We start from the raw sequence: 17,263 nt of genomic DNA on the forward strand, positions 1-17,263 counted from the left end.
CATTTCTCACTTCCAATCCTGTGTTGAGGCCTAAAGTAGTTGAGGAATGTGTACATGTCGGGATGGGAGGCCTGAGGTGGCACAATAATATATCCCAGGTAGTAGCTGGGCAATTCTGTACCCAGAGCCTGAATATTTTGTCTGACGACTAGAAATTCCAAGGTTACTTAGGTTACATGTACCATAAAAAAAAATCATTTATTAGATGTTTAAGCTGAGACCTTTTTACTTGAAAAACAGTAAGAATGAGTCTATCTACTCTTTTGTGAGATCTTCACAAGAACACTCTGAGGTCAGTATTAGCCTCAATTTATAGAAGAAACTTAAAGACTCACACAGTCGATGACTTGCCCAAGACCACCAGGTGACTCTAGACTGGAGTCCAAGCCTCTTGGTTCCACTTTGGGAAGTCTTCCCCTCCGCAAGGCAGCTCCTCATAGCTGGCCATGGAGATCAATTTGAGAAGTGGACTCACACAAAACAGTGGTATTCACAGTTGAGCCAAAGATCCAGAGGACCCCATGATGCCACCCTACTCACAGAATTTCTAGACACTTTCCTTTGTATACCCAGAGCCGCCTTTATTTCAAATAAGAGCCCTTAAGCACTGCACACGGCAAATGCAGAGGAGATGATTTAGCCTGAGGGAGATTATACTTGGTAGAACTGGCCCATGAGCATGTTGTCCCTATGTCGATCTCATGCATGACAATGATTTTTACTTCTATAACTAAAACAATTTCTTGTGCCCTCTCAGCTGGTCTTTAATTTGTGGCCTGCTTAAGAAGGCATGTGGTCACAAAGAAGCTTACAAATAAAGGCCCCCAGCAAAACAAAACTGCTCCCTCATTTTCTGGCTAAAAGTAGGGTCAAAGAAGTAAAGTAATAAGTTTTAGTCTAGAAAACTAAAAAGGAAGTGGGATACGGGTATGGGAGGAAGGCAGGGAGTATTGATACACCTAACATGACCACGATACCACTTGCTGCGTAGGTCCTAATTGTACCCATGCTATGTCCCCACATCCTCTGATTCCATAAATTCCAAAACAGCCCAAAGGAATCCTATTGGTTTTGTTTGGAAAGCAGCCCTATGTTTCTCAGCCTGTCAAATTTGGAACTTAAATATAAGCTGATAGAAATCAGCTACTGGCAAATTAAGCGAAATTAATAGAGTAGACACCTGAAATACAAAGAATGTATTTTTTTTTTTCTAGAAATCTTGCTCTCTAGTCATCAGGTAAACTGAAGCAAGCCTCCATCTCTGCAGCAAGCCTGGTGGTACTTCCCAGAGAGCCTGCATGGGACACCGCCCCCCCAGAACTACTGCTCCCCCTAGTGGCAGCCTTCACGCCTTCATTTACCAATTTATGGGAATGTTGTATGTATAACAACAGGAGTCAAATCGTCCCCTATCCCTGAAAAGATTTATGCGTAGTGAATTATTAGTGAAAGGGAAGCAACATCTAAATGGGCCACATGTACGAAGTACACACTGTGGGCAGCTTTCTAATTACAAGAAGAAAGCATGACTACACAGCTGAGACTTACGGTGGTCACAAAGGGATTATAGTTGGAGAAAAAAATGCTGGAGCAAGAACAAGAAATTCTACCTCAAATCCTGACTTTGCCCCCAAATAACTATGCACTCTTGAACTAGACAGTTCCATTTTATAAATATAAGTGACTTTTATAAATATACACCTAAGTGAGAAACTCAGGCTTTCTCACATGCAGATTTTGTCTTAAGACAATATTTGAGACAGTTTCTATGAAAGTAAATACTATAGTTTCTGTTTGTATACACTGTTTATGGAATAATAGACTGTACAAATGCCAAATCTCATCTACACCTCATCCTTTCCTTTGCTGCTGCTCCTATTCTAGTTCAAATCCTTACCACTCAGTACCCTCTCGAATGGATCACCTCCCTTCCCTTCATCAACCTTGTAGGAATTTTTTTTCTAGGCTTCAGACAGGAACAGAAAGCATGGTGGCTCGCTTAGTGCCTGGAGAAACCAGTGTAACTACAAAAACTAACCCCCACCTAAAAATAAATGGGCCAGTGTAGGAGAGGTTACATCCTCTGTGTGAAATCAGACAGGTGCAGCAGTTGTATGCAAAAAACAAAATGATTCTATTATGGAGATCTAATAAGTTGCCTGGGCAAAACTGGCCAATACCATGTGCCCCTCTCACTCCTTTCTCATTGTCTCCTCATCTTCCCTCCTTCCTCATGGTTTATTTGCCATTTAGAGTGTGCAGCATTACCAAGAAAAGACTCACAAAAGAGGATCCAGAAATTCATTATCTATCCCAGTTTAACAATTCCCTCTGATTGGCCAGAAAATGTACTTCGACTGGGTTTCAGAAGTTGGTAAATGGAAATAGAAGAATATGAAGAGATTTGCCAATGGCCACAACTTAAATCATAGTAGGACCAAAACAAAGTTCAGAAGAACTATCTTGTAGCCTCCTGCTGTGAGTGCCCAAGAACCTGTTTCGGTAGGGAAAACAGAGATAGTTCCAGTGCTAGGGAGGCAATTACCCTAAAGGGTTTGGGAACTTAGCATTTTTTAATATCTACCTTTGCCATGTGGTGAAATTGAATAGTGATCTGCTGAGTTCCATCATTCTCATTTCTGTTGAAACTTGACTAAGTTGCTTTCATTATTATTTAGAATTTTTGTGAAAGGATAAATATTCCTGGGACATCATGAAGATTTAAATCATAAAGTTGATTTTTAATTTTGTCATCTAAAACAGCTTGAACACCTGAAGAGACTTCACAATGGCACTACATTTTGTTGTATCTGATAAGATTCCTTCAGCAGTCATGCTATGATCTAAAATATTGTATGCCTTACTGAAGATAAGTAAATTATATAGTCATCTTTCTCTTATTAGCTTCTTTGAAATAAACTAACCTGTAATTATTTGACTGAGAAAAAAAGCACCTGTTTGATGGGTGAGTGAAGGAATGGGTGGATGAGCTACATCATAGTCTCTCAGGGGCTTCCTTTCATCCCTCACAATGTTTCAGCTCTAGTTCAATGCCACAAAACTCGAGTGGCTCCAGTAATAGTGATGATTGTCTGGAATGGCACTAAATCAAGCTCCAATCATCCGAAAATGTCCCTTTAAGGTGTCTGTTTCCTTCCCCATTTCACTGGAGCTGCCCATATGTAACTAGGTTGATTGACGGAAGCCTTACTTCTACTTCCTTGCTTCCTGCCTTTCCTCTGACAGGAGGTAAGAATAAGCAATGCAACAGGCCCAAGGCCAAAAGCCAAGCGGAGGGATCTCCTTCATGGGCAGACTGGTCACCCACCTCAGAATAATTGAGAGTCTGCTGAACTGCAAATGTCATTGAGCCGAGAGAGATCCAGCAAGGGAAATAGTGAGGAAAGAATTGTATCGTGGGAGAGTGATGCTGGAGCAGATCTGACTTCTAGGCTTCATCTTACCACAAAGTCTTATGAGTTCTCCTGAGCTTTCTGTGGTTTCCCCACCCTCTCACTTTCTTGAAAAACAGCCCTCTATTAACTGCTTGCCTCCAAGGGATGGATGCTAGCATAATATTGGGTAAACAGTTTTCTGAAGCTTTTGAAACTAGAGAGGTAAAAAAAAAAAAAAAATCACAAAGCTAGAAAGGACTGGCTTTAGGATCCCGAAAAGTGGCTACTGAGCCTTTTCTCCCCTGTCCCCGCAACCCTTCTAGATTTCCTCCTCCACGTACACTTTCCAGTTATCATCAGTCAGCCTCACTAAGTCACCGAGACATCACGTTCAAGCCATTGTTAGTCATGAATTAAACTGCTGTGATGTTGCAGGTACTTTCTGGAAATGGCATATATCTAGAAAAGAAAAAAACAGATGGAGTGGTTTTGAAGCTCACTGTAGGCACTCACAGGTTGATTCTTGTCTTTTCAGATTTTAAAAAAAAAAAAAGTCTGAAGTAGACTGTAATTATTCTGAATTTTCTCTCCGTGACCCTGAAGGGTTGACTTCATTCTACTAGGAACCTACCTTACAGAGAGTTTCCTATAGTACTGGAGAAAATAAAAGCAATAAGACCTGAGGAGGATCACAGGAGCCCAGGAGGTCAAGACCTACCTGGGCAACATGGCAAGACCTGAGCTCTGCAAACATTTAAACCAGGCATCCCCAAACTTTTTACACAGTGGGCCTGTTCACTGTCCCTCAGACCATTGGCGGGCCGCCACATACTGTGCTCCTCTCACTGACCACCAATGAAAGAGGTGCCCCTTCCTGAAGTAGGATGGGGGGCTGCATAAATGGCCTCAGGGGGCCGCATGTGACCCACGGGCCGTAGTTTGGGGACGCCTGATTTAAACATTAGCTGGAAATGGTAGTGCAGGCCTGTGATCCCAGCTACACAAGAGGCAGAGGTGCTAGGATTGCTTGAGCCCAGGAGTTCAAAACTGCAGTGAGCTGTGTTTGTGCCTCTGTACTCCTGGGTGACAGAGCAAGATCTTGTCTCAAAAAAAAAACAAACAAACAAACAAAAAAACTGAGTTTTGTGCCTCATAATATTTATAGCTAAATAAAGACAATAGATGTATATGTGACTACATAGGGGATCTTACGCATATAATTTCCTTCAAATATGTGTGTAAGATCCTCTCATCAATATGCAGTTTCTGGCTTTTTCTCTTCTACTTGTAAACCTGAACAAATGTCTGTCTGTTTTGGGGTTTGTTGTTGTTGTTGTTGTTGTTGTTGTTGTTGTTCTTGTTGCTGTTTTGAGGCAAAGTCAGGCTCTGTGTCCCAAGCTGGAGAACAGTGGTATAAGCTCAGTTCACGGCAGCCTCCACTTGCCAGGTTCAGGAAATTCGGTCACATCAGCCTCTTGAGTAGCTGGGATTACAGGCATGCATCCCCATGCCTAGCTAATTTTTTTTTTTTTTTTTTGTATTTTTGTATTTTTAGTAGAGATGAGGCTTTGCTGTGTTGGCCAGGCTGTTCTCGAACTCCTGGCCTCAGATGATTTGCCTACCGTGGCCTCACAAAGGGCTGGAATTGTAGGCATGAGCCACCACGTCTGGCCAAGATGTCTTTCTTTATCTCTGGAAGCCCTACCTTGAGCATCCAACCAAACTCTGTTTCTCTTTTGTAACTTTGTTTTTTCTTTAATGATCCTTCCCCAAATCTATCCATACTATTTGTTCTAGCATCCCCCTCCCCACTGACATCTGTGTGTGTTGTATGTATTTGGTGCTGCATATATGCTGTCTGCTCCAGCTGGTAGCATTTAGATCAGATAATCGACAGGCTGCAAACGTCATGAGAAACCTTCTTATTTGAGATCACTACCACAGTCACACCAATCGACGAGACAAGAGAGCCCAGGTTCTTGATTGTCCTTTTACCTGGTTTGTCTCTGTTGTTAAAACAGGGTTCTGCATACATCCTGAGGTTCCTTCCTGCCTTACCAATACTGAATGCCAAAAAGGAGTCAACTGAATTGACCGGGTCTGTATTTCTTTTCTGTTATTCCAGGATTCTTCTACAGTCAGATGACTCCTTACAGATCTTGGCACCAGTGGAAGCGGATGTGGGTTTCTACACTTGTAATGCCACCAATGCCTTGGGATCCGACTCTGTCTCCATTGCAGTCACATTAGCAGGTAACCTGAAAATCTCTGCTGTGTTCATTTCATAAACCTTTAATGAATGAGTGCCTACAGTATGTCAAACAGGCCCAGAGAGGCATAGATAAAGGAGACCCAGATCTCACCTTCAGGGAGTTTGTAATCTGTAATTATAATGGCAGTGGAGTATGAGGTAGAATGAAGTACTATAACTGATAACCAAATACTAGTATGCAAGGACAGGAGGTCTTGTATGAATACTAGTATGCATTCCTGCCAGGAGGTCTTAAAGTTGTAGTGAGTGGAATTTGGGTAAGAGACAGGGATATTTCATGCGGAAAGAATGTGAGCAAAGGCAATGTGTGCAAGTCGGTAGCATGTTGGAACACGAATTGTGAATTATGATCACTGAAGACTCTTTCGGATCCTGTCATCTCCTTGTTCCACCTGTTCCTAAGAAAGACTTTAAGACCCGTAAGTCATTGGAATTCTGTGGTCATGGGTTGAAGCAGGAGTGATCCCAGAACTTCTCATTGATTCTGCTTTATTTCAACCTCTTCCTCTGATGCACTGCCAGCACTTCCCCTTTATCCATTGAGGTTAGACAATACATTCTACACATGGTGACTTAAGAACATCACAACTCAGTACGATGTCTCCCAAAGTGTGGTCTTGTAGTAAAGATGTGTACAGCTTTTGTGAAACCTCTTTACATAGGACAAACCCATGTCTTTGAAACTGAAATAGACCTTAGATACCAGCCAGACCAGGGCCCTTGTTTCTTAGAGGCCAGGCAACCAGGGGTCACACAGCTGCTCTGTTAGTGGCGAGGAGAAGAAGGGAACTGGAGTCTCCTAACTCCCGGCTCATTGTTCTTCCCACTTTCCCGCTGATCTGAGAAAGTAGGATCCTTCCTCTCAGATCTGGGCCCTCCCGTCTTTGTGGCTGTATGGCATGTGTTTGTATTTACTCTTTTCAATTGCCGCTCTCATCAGATGATTCAGTAGATGCTAGAAAAGCCAACATCACCCCACACTGACTTCATCTGTCCCTGCCAGGATTATGTTGTCACACTGTACTCCAGTCACACATACTACCCCCTTGCATATCTGTTTAGCAACAGCATTTCTGCCCCCATGACTTCAGGCTGATGTGGGAGGGGACCCTTAGCAGGTGGCTTTGTGGGGAAGATCAACGTCAACACTGAGGAAGGCCAGTTAAGGGGCCCTGGGCCGGATTAAAGACTGATATTATTAATGCCCATCTTTTTGTGAATGAAACATTTGCTTTTCTTCTAATGCATTCCAGTTGCCATCTTCATTCACCTCTTTATACAGAGTCCAGATGCTCAGCACTGATCGTGTTAAATCTCTCCTGCGTCCACCCTCCAACCTGCTTTAGCAGGAACACTGCTGACATCTTTCCAGTTGTTGGCAGATAGTGGCTCTTGCAGGATTAATTCTCTTGTTTATATTAATCCAGATACGGTTCAGCTCTGTCACAGACTAAATACGCTTTGTTCACCCGAATTTAATACGATTAATAGAAACCTGTCTGGAATTAAGCGAGGCAATTGTAACATCAGGCTTGTCTTCAGCTCTTTGAAGAGGGGTTATTGGAGGCTGCCAACAAGTTCAAAGTCAGAGAAGAGAGACAGAGCAGCCAAAGAGGCACCAGGGAAGGGGAGGAGAGGGGCTGCCTGGTGAAGTATGACTATAGACACCACACCCGGGGCGGAGGGAGCTGCATCCTTGTACCTTTGCTGCTGGGGTTTGTTCCATCTACTGGAAAGTCTGTCAAGCAGTCCTTCTAAAAACAAAGGCTCAAAATGTACATTGCCTTAAGACTGTATTTGTACCCTTACCTGAGTTTATCATCCACACCTGTGGCAATGTCTACACTCACAGCGTTAGGTGGTACACCAGCTCCTGTTCTGAGCACCCCCTCTGCCACATGTTGTGGAACCTACAGCAATAAATAAAACCTGAGTTTTGTGCTCCCTGATGCTTACAGATGAGTGAAGGCAAGAGATGGATACATGACCACCTAGAATTGGGAGATAGTTACAATTTACTTAAGATGTGTGCTTAGAGATCCTGCTTAGCAGGTTGTAAGATATAACCTAACTATAACTTCAATTGGAGGGGTGGGAGTGAATGGGTATCAGGCATTTCTAAGTTTGATTACTAGTTATACTGCTTATTAGCTATGTGATCTTGGACAAAGTATATAACCTCATTGAGTCTCTGTTCTCATCTGTAAAAATGAAACTAACATTACAGGGATGTTGTGAGGTTAAGTAAGATTGCACGTGTGAAAGAACGCTTAACCCAATGCCAGGTGCATTGTTCACACTTAGTAAATGTGAGCCTCCTTTTCCTCCTCTAGCTCTTTGAGAGTGGAGTAACCTGAAAACAGTTCTAAGATGTGCAAAGCATTAGCCCAATCCTGCTTCCATGTATCTTGCAGTATGAATCTTAACAATGACATTTTTCAAGTATGAACTTAGAAATTGATTCCGTTCACTTGCAGTGAAATCCTCATGGTGAATCTCAGCACTACTGTGTTTTTAAGGAAACGGCAGGGTTTTTCCTGGACTTTAGTAGAAACGTAGGCCAAAGAGGAAAGAATTTTGAGGCTCAAGTTAATCAAGTGTACCCATGATTTTATAAGGAAAGTATGGACTTGGGTCTTGCCAGTGTGCCTGCATTGACCAGATGCAAGGAAATTTGTTCATAATGATTCACAAAAGCAGGCATAGCGTGGCAGTTACAGCCATGGGCTCCGGCGGCTTGGAGTCTAGGTCTGTGTCCTGGCTCTCTCACTTCCTCAGTGTAACCGTGAGCAACTTCTTTATACTCACTGACTCAGTTTCTTCATCTGGAAAATGGTGATAATAACAGTACCTGACTCAGAAAGTTCTCATGAAGATTAAATGCAATTTTTCATTTAAAAATGTTTATAACTGTGGCTGGCATGTAGCAGCCACTGAATATTTGTTAACTATTATTATTGAGAGAATAATGCATTCAACAAAAGCCAACTGATGTTTACAGCGGGAGAGACTCCCTTTCAGAGACTAGAATGCTCATAAACCCTTTGTAGGGTAGCTCTCTCAATGTCTCAGTGTCAGGTAGGGAAGCTAGATTAGCCATCTAGAAAGTATTGTGGGGCGCTTGGGTTCACAACAAGGGAGGTGGCTTGTGATGAATATTTCAAGGGCCACAGAGAGAGAGGCCTGATGGGCTCTCCCTGGCCCACAGCAAGATGCCTGCCATTGAGTTTGCCCATCCTCTGGATCCAGTGTCTTGCCAATTCTCCCTCTCAGATTCATTTGAGTTCTGTGTCATACACAAGGTTTTTTTGAACATGTAAACGCCATTTCATTTTAGACATATACAGCCAAACCTTCCTTGCCGTGCCCTGTTTGGCCTGTAAAATATTGTCCTTTGTGCCTTTTTCTTCTCTCTAAACTCTTCCACAATGTGTTGATTTTATCTGTAGATCTCAGGGATTTGGGAGTACCTTGCAAGTGTCTCTCAGCATGGAGATGGCCAGTGTTTTCCTCCCTACCCCCGAGAACAGCGCACGGAATTCATAGCCATTTAGACCAAATGGCACCAAATTTCTCTAAATTCACTAAACTGGATGCCTGTTTCACTGCTCCAAGTATAGATGAAAGTAGCTTACAGGAGGGGAAGATTGCAGGGAGGGGATTGTAGGAATGTCACTGAAATGTCACATACCTAACTTTTTGAAGTATTAATTACTTTGTGTTTAGGAATAAACAGGGCTAGGTAAAGGAGACTCTCTGACGTGTACAGACATAGCACAGAGACTGGAGAACCGTCTTGGTCTGTTAGACTCAGCACTCAGCCATCTTGCTCAGAAATCTTCCAAATCTGAATGGCCTAGGCAAGGTTTTGAAGGAAAGCAGCAGCTTCCTGGTAAATTGCTTCAATCTGAATCCGTGGAGTCTAGCTGTACTTACCAATGCAGATAAGGGCCTCTCCAGGTATAGACCATTGGTGAGGTCATTGACAAAAGGGAAACATTTTTGATTGTCAATGATTTTATAAGATCACAAAAGAGATACTGTAAGGCCTGCCTGACATCATCAATGAGAAATGAGAATAAGATGAGGGCTGAGGGATGAGTGTATCTTTCATTGAAAGGAGAGAACACAGATGAGCTCATCTGACCTTTTCACAGGAAGGGAGAGACAGAAAATATTTCTCCTTTCTTGGCTTTTTTTTTTTTTTCTCTTTATGAGTAGAATAGCTAATACACATTGTGTCTAATAAAGAGATCACAGAAACCTCACTGGGAAAATAAAAATAAAAGGCAATTGTTTTTTGAAATTCTTCTTCCTCTGTGCCTCCCCATCATGATTTAGTAGCTACAATAAAAGGCAAGCGATTGTGTAAGCTTATCATAATGTAAGTCGCTTCAAATTGGCATTCTGAATTTTTCACCCAGCAGTTCTGTTCACAAAGAAGGGTTTGGCTTTATTAAGAGTTAGACTCACAGAGGGCTTGTCACCAATGCAAAGGCTAACAAAGGAAGATCTACTCCTATGCACTAGATCAAAAGGAAAGGTGGTCTGGGCGCAGTGGCTCATGCCTGTAATCCCAGCATTTTGGAAGGTCAAGGCAGGCAGATCACCTGAGATCAGGAGTTTGAGACCAGCCTGGCCAACATGACAAAACCCCATCTCTACTAAAAATATAAAAAGTAGCTGGGCATGGTAGTGCATGCCTGTAATCCCAGCTACTCAGGAGGCTGAGACAGGAGAACCACTTGAACCCAGGAGGCGGAGGTTGCAGTGAGTCAAGATCATGGCACTGTACTCCAGCCCAGGTGACAAGAGCAAAATTCCATCTCAAAAAAAATGAAAGGTGGAAAGGTTCGACTGTGTTCCTTATGGCACTCTAGGTCACGTAGTAATGGACATTGACTGATCTAAGCTGCCATCAAGGAGATTTTAATATCTGATAGAATACTTGAATAGCTAAGGCCCTTGAGTTTCCTCAGTAAGTACAGATGTACAGAATGCCCACCAAATACCCCAAGCTTTTCTAGAACTTAAATAAAATTGATGCGAGGACAGCAGAAGAATCTTACTCAGCTCCCCAGTTGACTAGAGGAAATAAAAAACAAAGTACAAATGGTCCAAGTTGGCACAGCTCAATCTCAAAAAGGCAATTCCAACATCTGTTCAGTGGAATGCAGGAAGGATGGTGGTTGGACAGGTGGTGGGATATGCCACATCCTTGGTTAATGGTTTCTAGAGAGGCTGCAGCATCACATGACTATGTAAGTATGGGGTCCCTTGGCTAGGACTCTGCAGTGAAACGTGCAAAGAATTTGTGGCAGAATCACTTGTGGCCTTATTCTACTTAGAAGCCATCAACATCAATTAAATAATTAGAAGAGGTAATGGTAGTAATCTGAGTAACCTGACCCATTGACATTGGCAAAAAATATCTAAATATTGAAAGAGAATGTTAATGGGAACAAGGATATGAAAAGGAAGCCATGCAGCCTGGGAATGTTCAGGAAAAGGCAGTCTAAGCCCTACCTACTTCCTCAAGGGCTAAGGGCCCTGTAGTATTTATGCTGAAGTCATGCCAACTAAACAGAATTTCAAGGGCACAAAAATTCTAATTTCTTCTAATCTTTTATGCAAGGCAATTAATTAGTAGTCACAATGTTGACCCTAAAAAAACAAAAACAGCTAAAATCAGGTTAAAACTATTTTTTCAGCTTTATTGAGATATAATTTACAAATGAAATTCTTTGTGAATGTGCAATTTAGAGATTTATTTAGCAGTTTTATATAGCTATGTAACCATTACTATAAAGTTCTTTACCTTTTTTTTTAACTTTTATTTTAGGTTCAGGGGGGTACATGTGCAGGTTTTTTATACAGGTAAACTCATGTCACAGTGGTTTGTGGTACAGATTATTTCATCACTCAGGTGCTCAGCCTAATACCCAATAGTTATTTTTTCTGCTCCTCTTCCTCCTCCCACCCGCTGCCCTCAAATAGGCCCCAGGGTCTGTGGTTTCCCCTTCTTTGTATTCATGAATTCTCATCGTTTAGCTCCCACTTATAAGTGAGAACACTGGTTTTCTGTTCCTGTGTTAGTTCGCCTCCAGCTCCATCCGAGTTCCTGCAAAAGACATGATCTCCTTCCTTTTTATGGCTGCATAGTATTCCATGGTGTGTATGTACCATGTTTTCTTTAGCCAACCTGTCATTATTGGGCATTTAGTTTGGTTGCATGTCTTTGCTATTGTGAAGAGTGCTGCAATGAACATTTGTGTGCATGCGTCTTTATGGTAGAATGATTTTATATTTCTCTGGGTTTATACCCAATAATGGGTTCTTTACTTTTAACAGTTTTATCAAGGCATAATTAATATACCATACAACTCACCCGCTTAAAGTATACCAAATTCCACCGCTTTTCATATATTTAGAGTTGTGGCTGGGCACAGTGACTCAGGCCTGTAATCCCAGCACTTTGGGAGGCTGAAGTGGAAGGATTGCTTGATCCCAGGAATTGAAGGCAGGCCTCGGCAACAGAGAGAAACCCCATATTTACAAAAAAGTATATTTAAAAAAACTCGACAGGTGTGGTGGCACATACCTATGGTCCCAGTTACATGGGAGGCTGATGCAGGAGGATTGCTTGAGCCCAGGAAGTCAAAGCTGCAGACAGCCATGATTATATCACTGTACTCTAGCCTGAGTGCCAGAGCAAGACCCTGTCTCCAAAAACAAACAAACAAAAAACAACAACAACAGGAGTTGTGCATCCATCACCATACTCAATTTTAGAACATTTTTATTATCCCTAAAATAAACTCCACACTCCTAGCTACTACTCCCTAATCCTATTTCGTTCAGCCCTGTGCAACCACTAATATACTTTATGTCTCCATAAATCTACCTAATCTTCATATTTTGTCTAAATGGATTCATATAGTTTATGGTTCTTTATTACTTCTTTCCTTAGTATAATGTTTTCAAGATGTATGCATGTCATAGCATTATTCTTGTTTATGGTAGCATAATATTCCATTGTATGGAAGACTGTAGACAGCACCGTATTTCTCCATCAGGTGATGAGCATTTGGGATGTTTCGACTTTTGGGCTGTTATGAATAATGCTGCTATGAAGATTCACATACACATTTTTATGTGGACATACTTTTTCTTTCTCTCATACCTAGGATTGAAATTTTGGGGTTGTATGGCACATTTATGTTTACTCTTGAAGAAACTGCCAACTGTGTTTCAAAGAGGCTGCACCATTTTACATTTCTACTAGCAATGTTTTCTCCATATTCTCACCAACAGTTGTTTTTGTCTATCATTTTTATTACAGCCATCCTCATGAGTGTGAAGTAGTATTTTATTGTGATTTTAATTTACATTTTAATATTGACTAGTGGTATCAGGCATCTTACTGTGTAGTTATGAATCGTTCATATGTTTTCTTTGATGTAGTGATAACTTCAGTGATGCAGAAGGTGTATATGGCCTGTGTATTTTCTAGTTCTGCCATAACAAATAACTACATAGACTTAGAGACTTAAAGCAGTACAAATATCTTACAGTTCTGTAGGTCAGAAGTCTAATACAGTTTCATCAAGATAAAATCAGGATGTCAACAGACTTTATCCCTTTCTGAAGGCTCTAAAAGAGAATCCCTTTCCTACGCATTTTGAGTTGTTGGCAGAATTTAGTTCTGGGCAACCTAGCTCTATGGGCTCTATTTTCTGGCTGGCTGTAATCTGAGTTCCATGTCCAGCTTCTAGAAGCCACTGAATTCCTTGGCTCATGGTTTCTTTCCTCAATCTTTGCAGCCGGCAGTGGAGGACTGAGTTTTCATGTTGCTCAGCTCTAACAACTTCTGCCTCCCTGTTCTGATATTAAGAGCTCATATGGTTAGACTGGGCCCACCTCAGTAACCTAGAATAATCTCCCGATTTTAGGTTCAGCTGAGAAGCAATGTTAATTCTTCCTTAGCCATGTCGCAGGTTCCAGGGATTAGGACATAAACATCTTTGAAAGGTCATTATTCCACCCACCATACCCTGTCTGAAGGGCACAGCTCATTTCCATCTGACTGTTGTCCCCCAAAAATACAAATTTACTATTGCTAGACCTTCCCATGATTTCAGACGCCAAACCAAAAAATGTTTAAAAACAACACATGCTTTTTTAAAAAACTCACCATTTTTAACTGAACCCAAGTAATTCAAATGTTCAAAAATCTTTTTTGGGCTAACCATGTCTGTGCTCTGAATATAGCATTGAGGATATGCCATTTTCTGTATTATCTACTCATATATCACACCTCATTTTACGGATAGAGTCACATTGTTAATCAAAGGATAATTACAATTTATTTGATTAGACTATTTCAGCAAAAACCATGTAATAATTTGGATGGAAAGAGAGCATTTATTTTTTACTATTACTAAAAAGCCTACTAATAGAATAAGTAAGATTCTAGAGAAAGTTTTTGCCTAATTGCCAAATTTAGAAACAGATCAGGACTATGAACCTCCTTTCTGACTATAAACAAAAGGGATTTAAACAGCTGCTCTTTTAGGTCTCTTTTAAACCCAAGAGTTCTATGAATGTCTTGCATAGATAATAATGAATGGTAGCATTCTCTACTATCAATATCAACTGTAAACTCCCTTTACCTGAAATTCTGATATTGAAAATGGACTCTCTTGTATTTTGAGGAATGGAAGACTAGATGGCAAAGAAGTAGTAAAGCTTTTGTGATGGAGTCTTGGAAAAATAACGAATGAGAGGAAAACTTCTCAGGGCACTGGTGAAGACAGAGTGCAGGGTAAACAGAGCTGACTAATGGTCAAATGCTGACACAGGAGGCCAGAAACAGATGTAAAGGAGGCCTTGCAAGAAAGACAGTAGGACAGCAGGGAGTTAACGATAAAATGCAAAAGGCATTGGGAAGGAAAACTAGACTAACAAAAGATCTTGCATGTTAATAAAACTTATTTGTAACAAAGCAACTTTTATGGGAATTGCCAGGGAATGAGATCCAGAAAAGCTTCTGGCCAGCAAGGAATAAAGGACACTAATACTCAGAATCCATCATTACTAATATCAGGTGGATAAGATATCATTGGTATTTATAAGGGTTTTCCTAGGCTTATGCTGATCTTAGTCCCTCAAAGTTTATTTGACTCATGAGTCTTAAGTTCTTCAACTGGAAATTCTCACTTCAGAGAAAATTTGAAGATTTAATTCCATTGATCCTTGTGAGAAACCTTTGACAATTGCAGTATGAGCAGAGTCTAGCATTTCTTAAGACATTTCTTTGATCTACTCACTCATTATAAGATATTATTCATTGATTAAATACAATTTAAATGAAATACAATTTGCTTAGAGTATTAAAAATGTGTAAAATTTGTAACACTTCATTGCTTTAAACTAAAATATTACCTTATACTATACTCAAATATTGTTGTATACTCAAATATTTTAATTAGTAGACATCACTGCCTTTTTTGTCTGTCTTTCGAACTGAGATTTGGGTCTTCCATGGATACCACAACTGTTTTCTTGAACTCTCTAATGGGGGTCACCCAGCGAGTCAATCTGGCATATGTTGCTTCCTAGCATTTCGGGAAATGGGTACTTTTTGGAATCTTCAAGAAGACCAGCCATGGTGTGACTTTTAAGCTCTCTGTATCTGTCCAGAAACTGTTACCAGTTTAGGAAGAATTTGTTGTATTTAAATTATTTCTTCTAATTATACTGGAATTTTCAGAGTTGTTCAAAATAGAAGCAGTTTAGTTCTTTCTAGCAAATGAGTTCCTTCTCCTCTTACCTGTCTTTCTCTTTCTTTTCTTTAACCTTTTCCTCTCTGTGTGTGTTCTTTATTCATCAGAAAGTCCCAGCGCTTCTCCTCATGGTGTTTTCTCATTGTGTTATAGCAGTGATAGGGCTGGGGATAGCTAGCGTTTATTGAAACTTCCTGCTGTGCTAAGGCATTGTTGTTACAGCTTTGCAGGCATCATTTACTTATTCTTCTCAGCTACTGTAGAAGTAGAAAACTGAGACACAGAGACTGAATAACTTGCATAAGGATACTTAGCTATATTATGCAGAGATGAGGTCAGGACACCTAACCTGTAGGCAGCCCCTTCTCCTGTCCCTGCCCACTGCAGGCATCACTAGCTCATCGTGTGTTTTTGCTGTTCAGTCCTAATGAATGTAACTGAGAGTCCCTATCTGCACAGTACTCCAGGAAGACTCTGTCAGTCACTCGATTTGGCTTCAGGATCTCAAACCTATTTGCTGTTCGTGGGCCCTTTATGAAGCTCTCATGTAATCTCCAAACCTGCCCAATCTGCCCAGCCTGCAGCCCTTGTGTCTGTCGTTGGCCTGTTTCCAGTTATCTTCAACAAGCCTCTCTCCTTTCTGAGAATGAATGCGTATGCACACTTCCAAGCCTAAACTGCCTTAGCCAAACAGAGAATCTAAGTCCTTGAAATACAGTTCATTTTTGATGGCTAAAACTAGGGGAAATTATTTTCAAGTCATATTTGTGACTTACAGTGTTAGAGGAATGGAAGGAAGACCCACTGGATTCATCCATTCAAAGTGTCAACAAATGTTCATTAAGCCTGGATTAAATGGCACTTACTGACGGCTATTTTTTTAAAACCTATAAATATATGATGGCTAAAATATGATAGTTTATTTTTTGCTCACATAAAGTCTGAAAGAATTGCACAAGAGAGTTTTTGTACTTTGGGCCAAGAAGTGGCACACTTCATGTCTGTTCGTATTCCATCTGCTAGAACTCAGTTCCATGCTCATACCTAACTGCAAAAAGGCTGGAAAATTATCTAGCTGTGCACAGGAAAAAGAGGAAAAGGGTTTGGCTAATAGCAAGTCATTCTCTGCCATGGCTTCTAAGATGGAAGGCAGCATGACATTTTAAGCAAAGTTTCTATTGGCAGAGGCCTGGGATTCAGCCCTGAGTAAACAGTACTTACAATGCTCTCTACTCTTGGCTTCATTCAAAAAACAAACTTTCCATCTCCTCTGGCTTCTCTCTCAATCACCTTTATATTAGGCCAAAGACATTTTTCAGGCACATATGTTCAGATTTTTTCCCACTGAATTTTGATTTTACCCTGAATCACAGGAGAGAGACCTGAGCCCGAGTCCAGGCTACGTGCAGGAATGTGTTTCTGAGCATTTGCTCCAGGGGTTGCCCATCTCTCCCTGCCTGTCTCTCCAGAGGTCTTCATCTTCAGGATCAAGATGGTGCCGGGTTTGCTGAACACCTCTGTTTTAAAGGCATCCCAAGGCCACACTCCTTCCTCATTGGTCTTCATATCCTTAGATGCTGATATACTAGTTTTAGCCACGTCAGGCTTGCCTTTTGTACAAGAGCTGCCCTCGTTTACTAGTGAGGCTCTATTTCCCCGTTACATTACTTCTCATAGGAACTGGAATCCAAAAGCTGTGCTATGGGTACAGTGAGGTCTTAAGGAACCACAAAAATAATTCTCTTAATGCTTCTGTTTCTGTGTCTGACTAGCTTGGAGGGGCTTCATTCCTCATATTGGGCCTGATACAT

The 17,263-nt window shown here is 41.1% G+C and overlaps 1 protein-coding gene across 4 annotated transcripts in view; it reads left to right on the forward strand.

Annotated features, from left to right (window-relative positions):
* ADAMTSL1 (ADAMTS like 1) overlaps window positions 1-17,263 on the forward strand; it is a 982,413-nt gene that overhangs the window by 861,187 nt on the left and 103,963 nt on the right. For all 4 annotated transcript variants that reach the window (XM_074394894.1, XM_074394896.1, XM_074394895.1 and 1 more), the window contains one exon: window positions 5,521-5,648. In XM_074394894.1, the coding sequence (XP_074250995.1) occupies window positions 5,521-5,648 (128 nt within the window). The remainder of the gene's footprint in view (window positions 1-5,520; window positions 5,649-17,263) is intronic.

Source organism: Saimiri boliviensis, chromosome 2 (assembly GCF_048565385.1).
Source record: "Saimiri boliviensis isolate mSaiBol1 chromosome 2, mSaiBol1.pri, whole genome shotgun sequence".
Lineage (NCBI taxonomy): Eukaryota > Metazoa > Chordata > Mammalia > Primates > Cebidae > Saimiri > Saimiri boliviensis.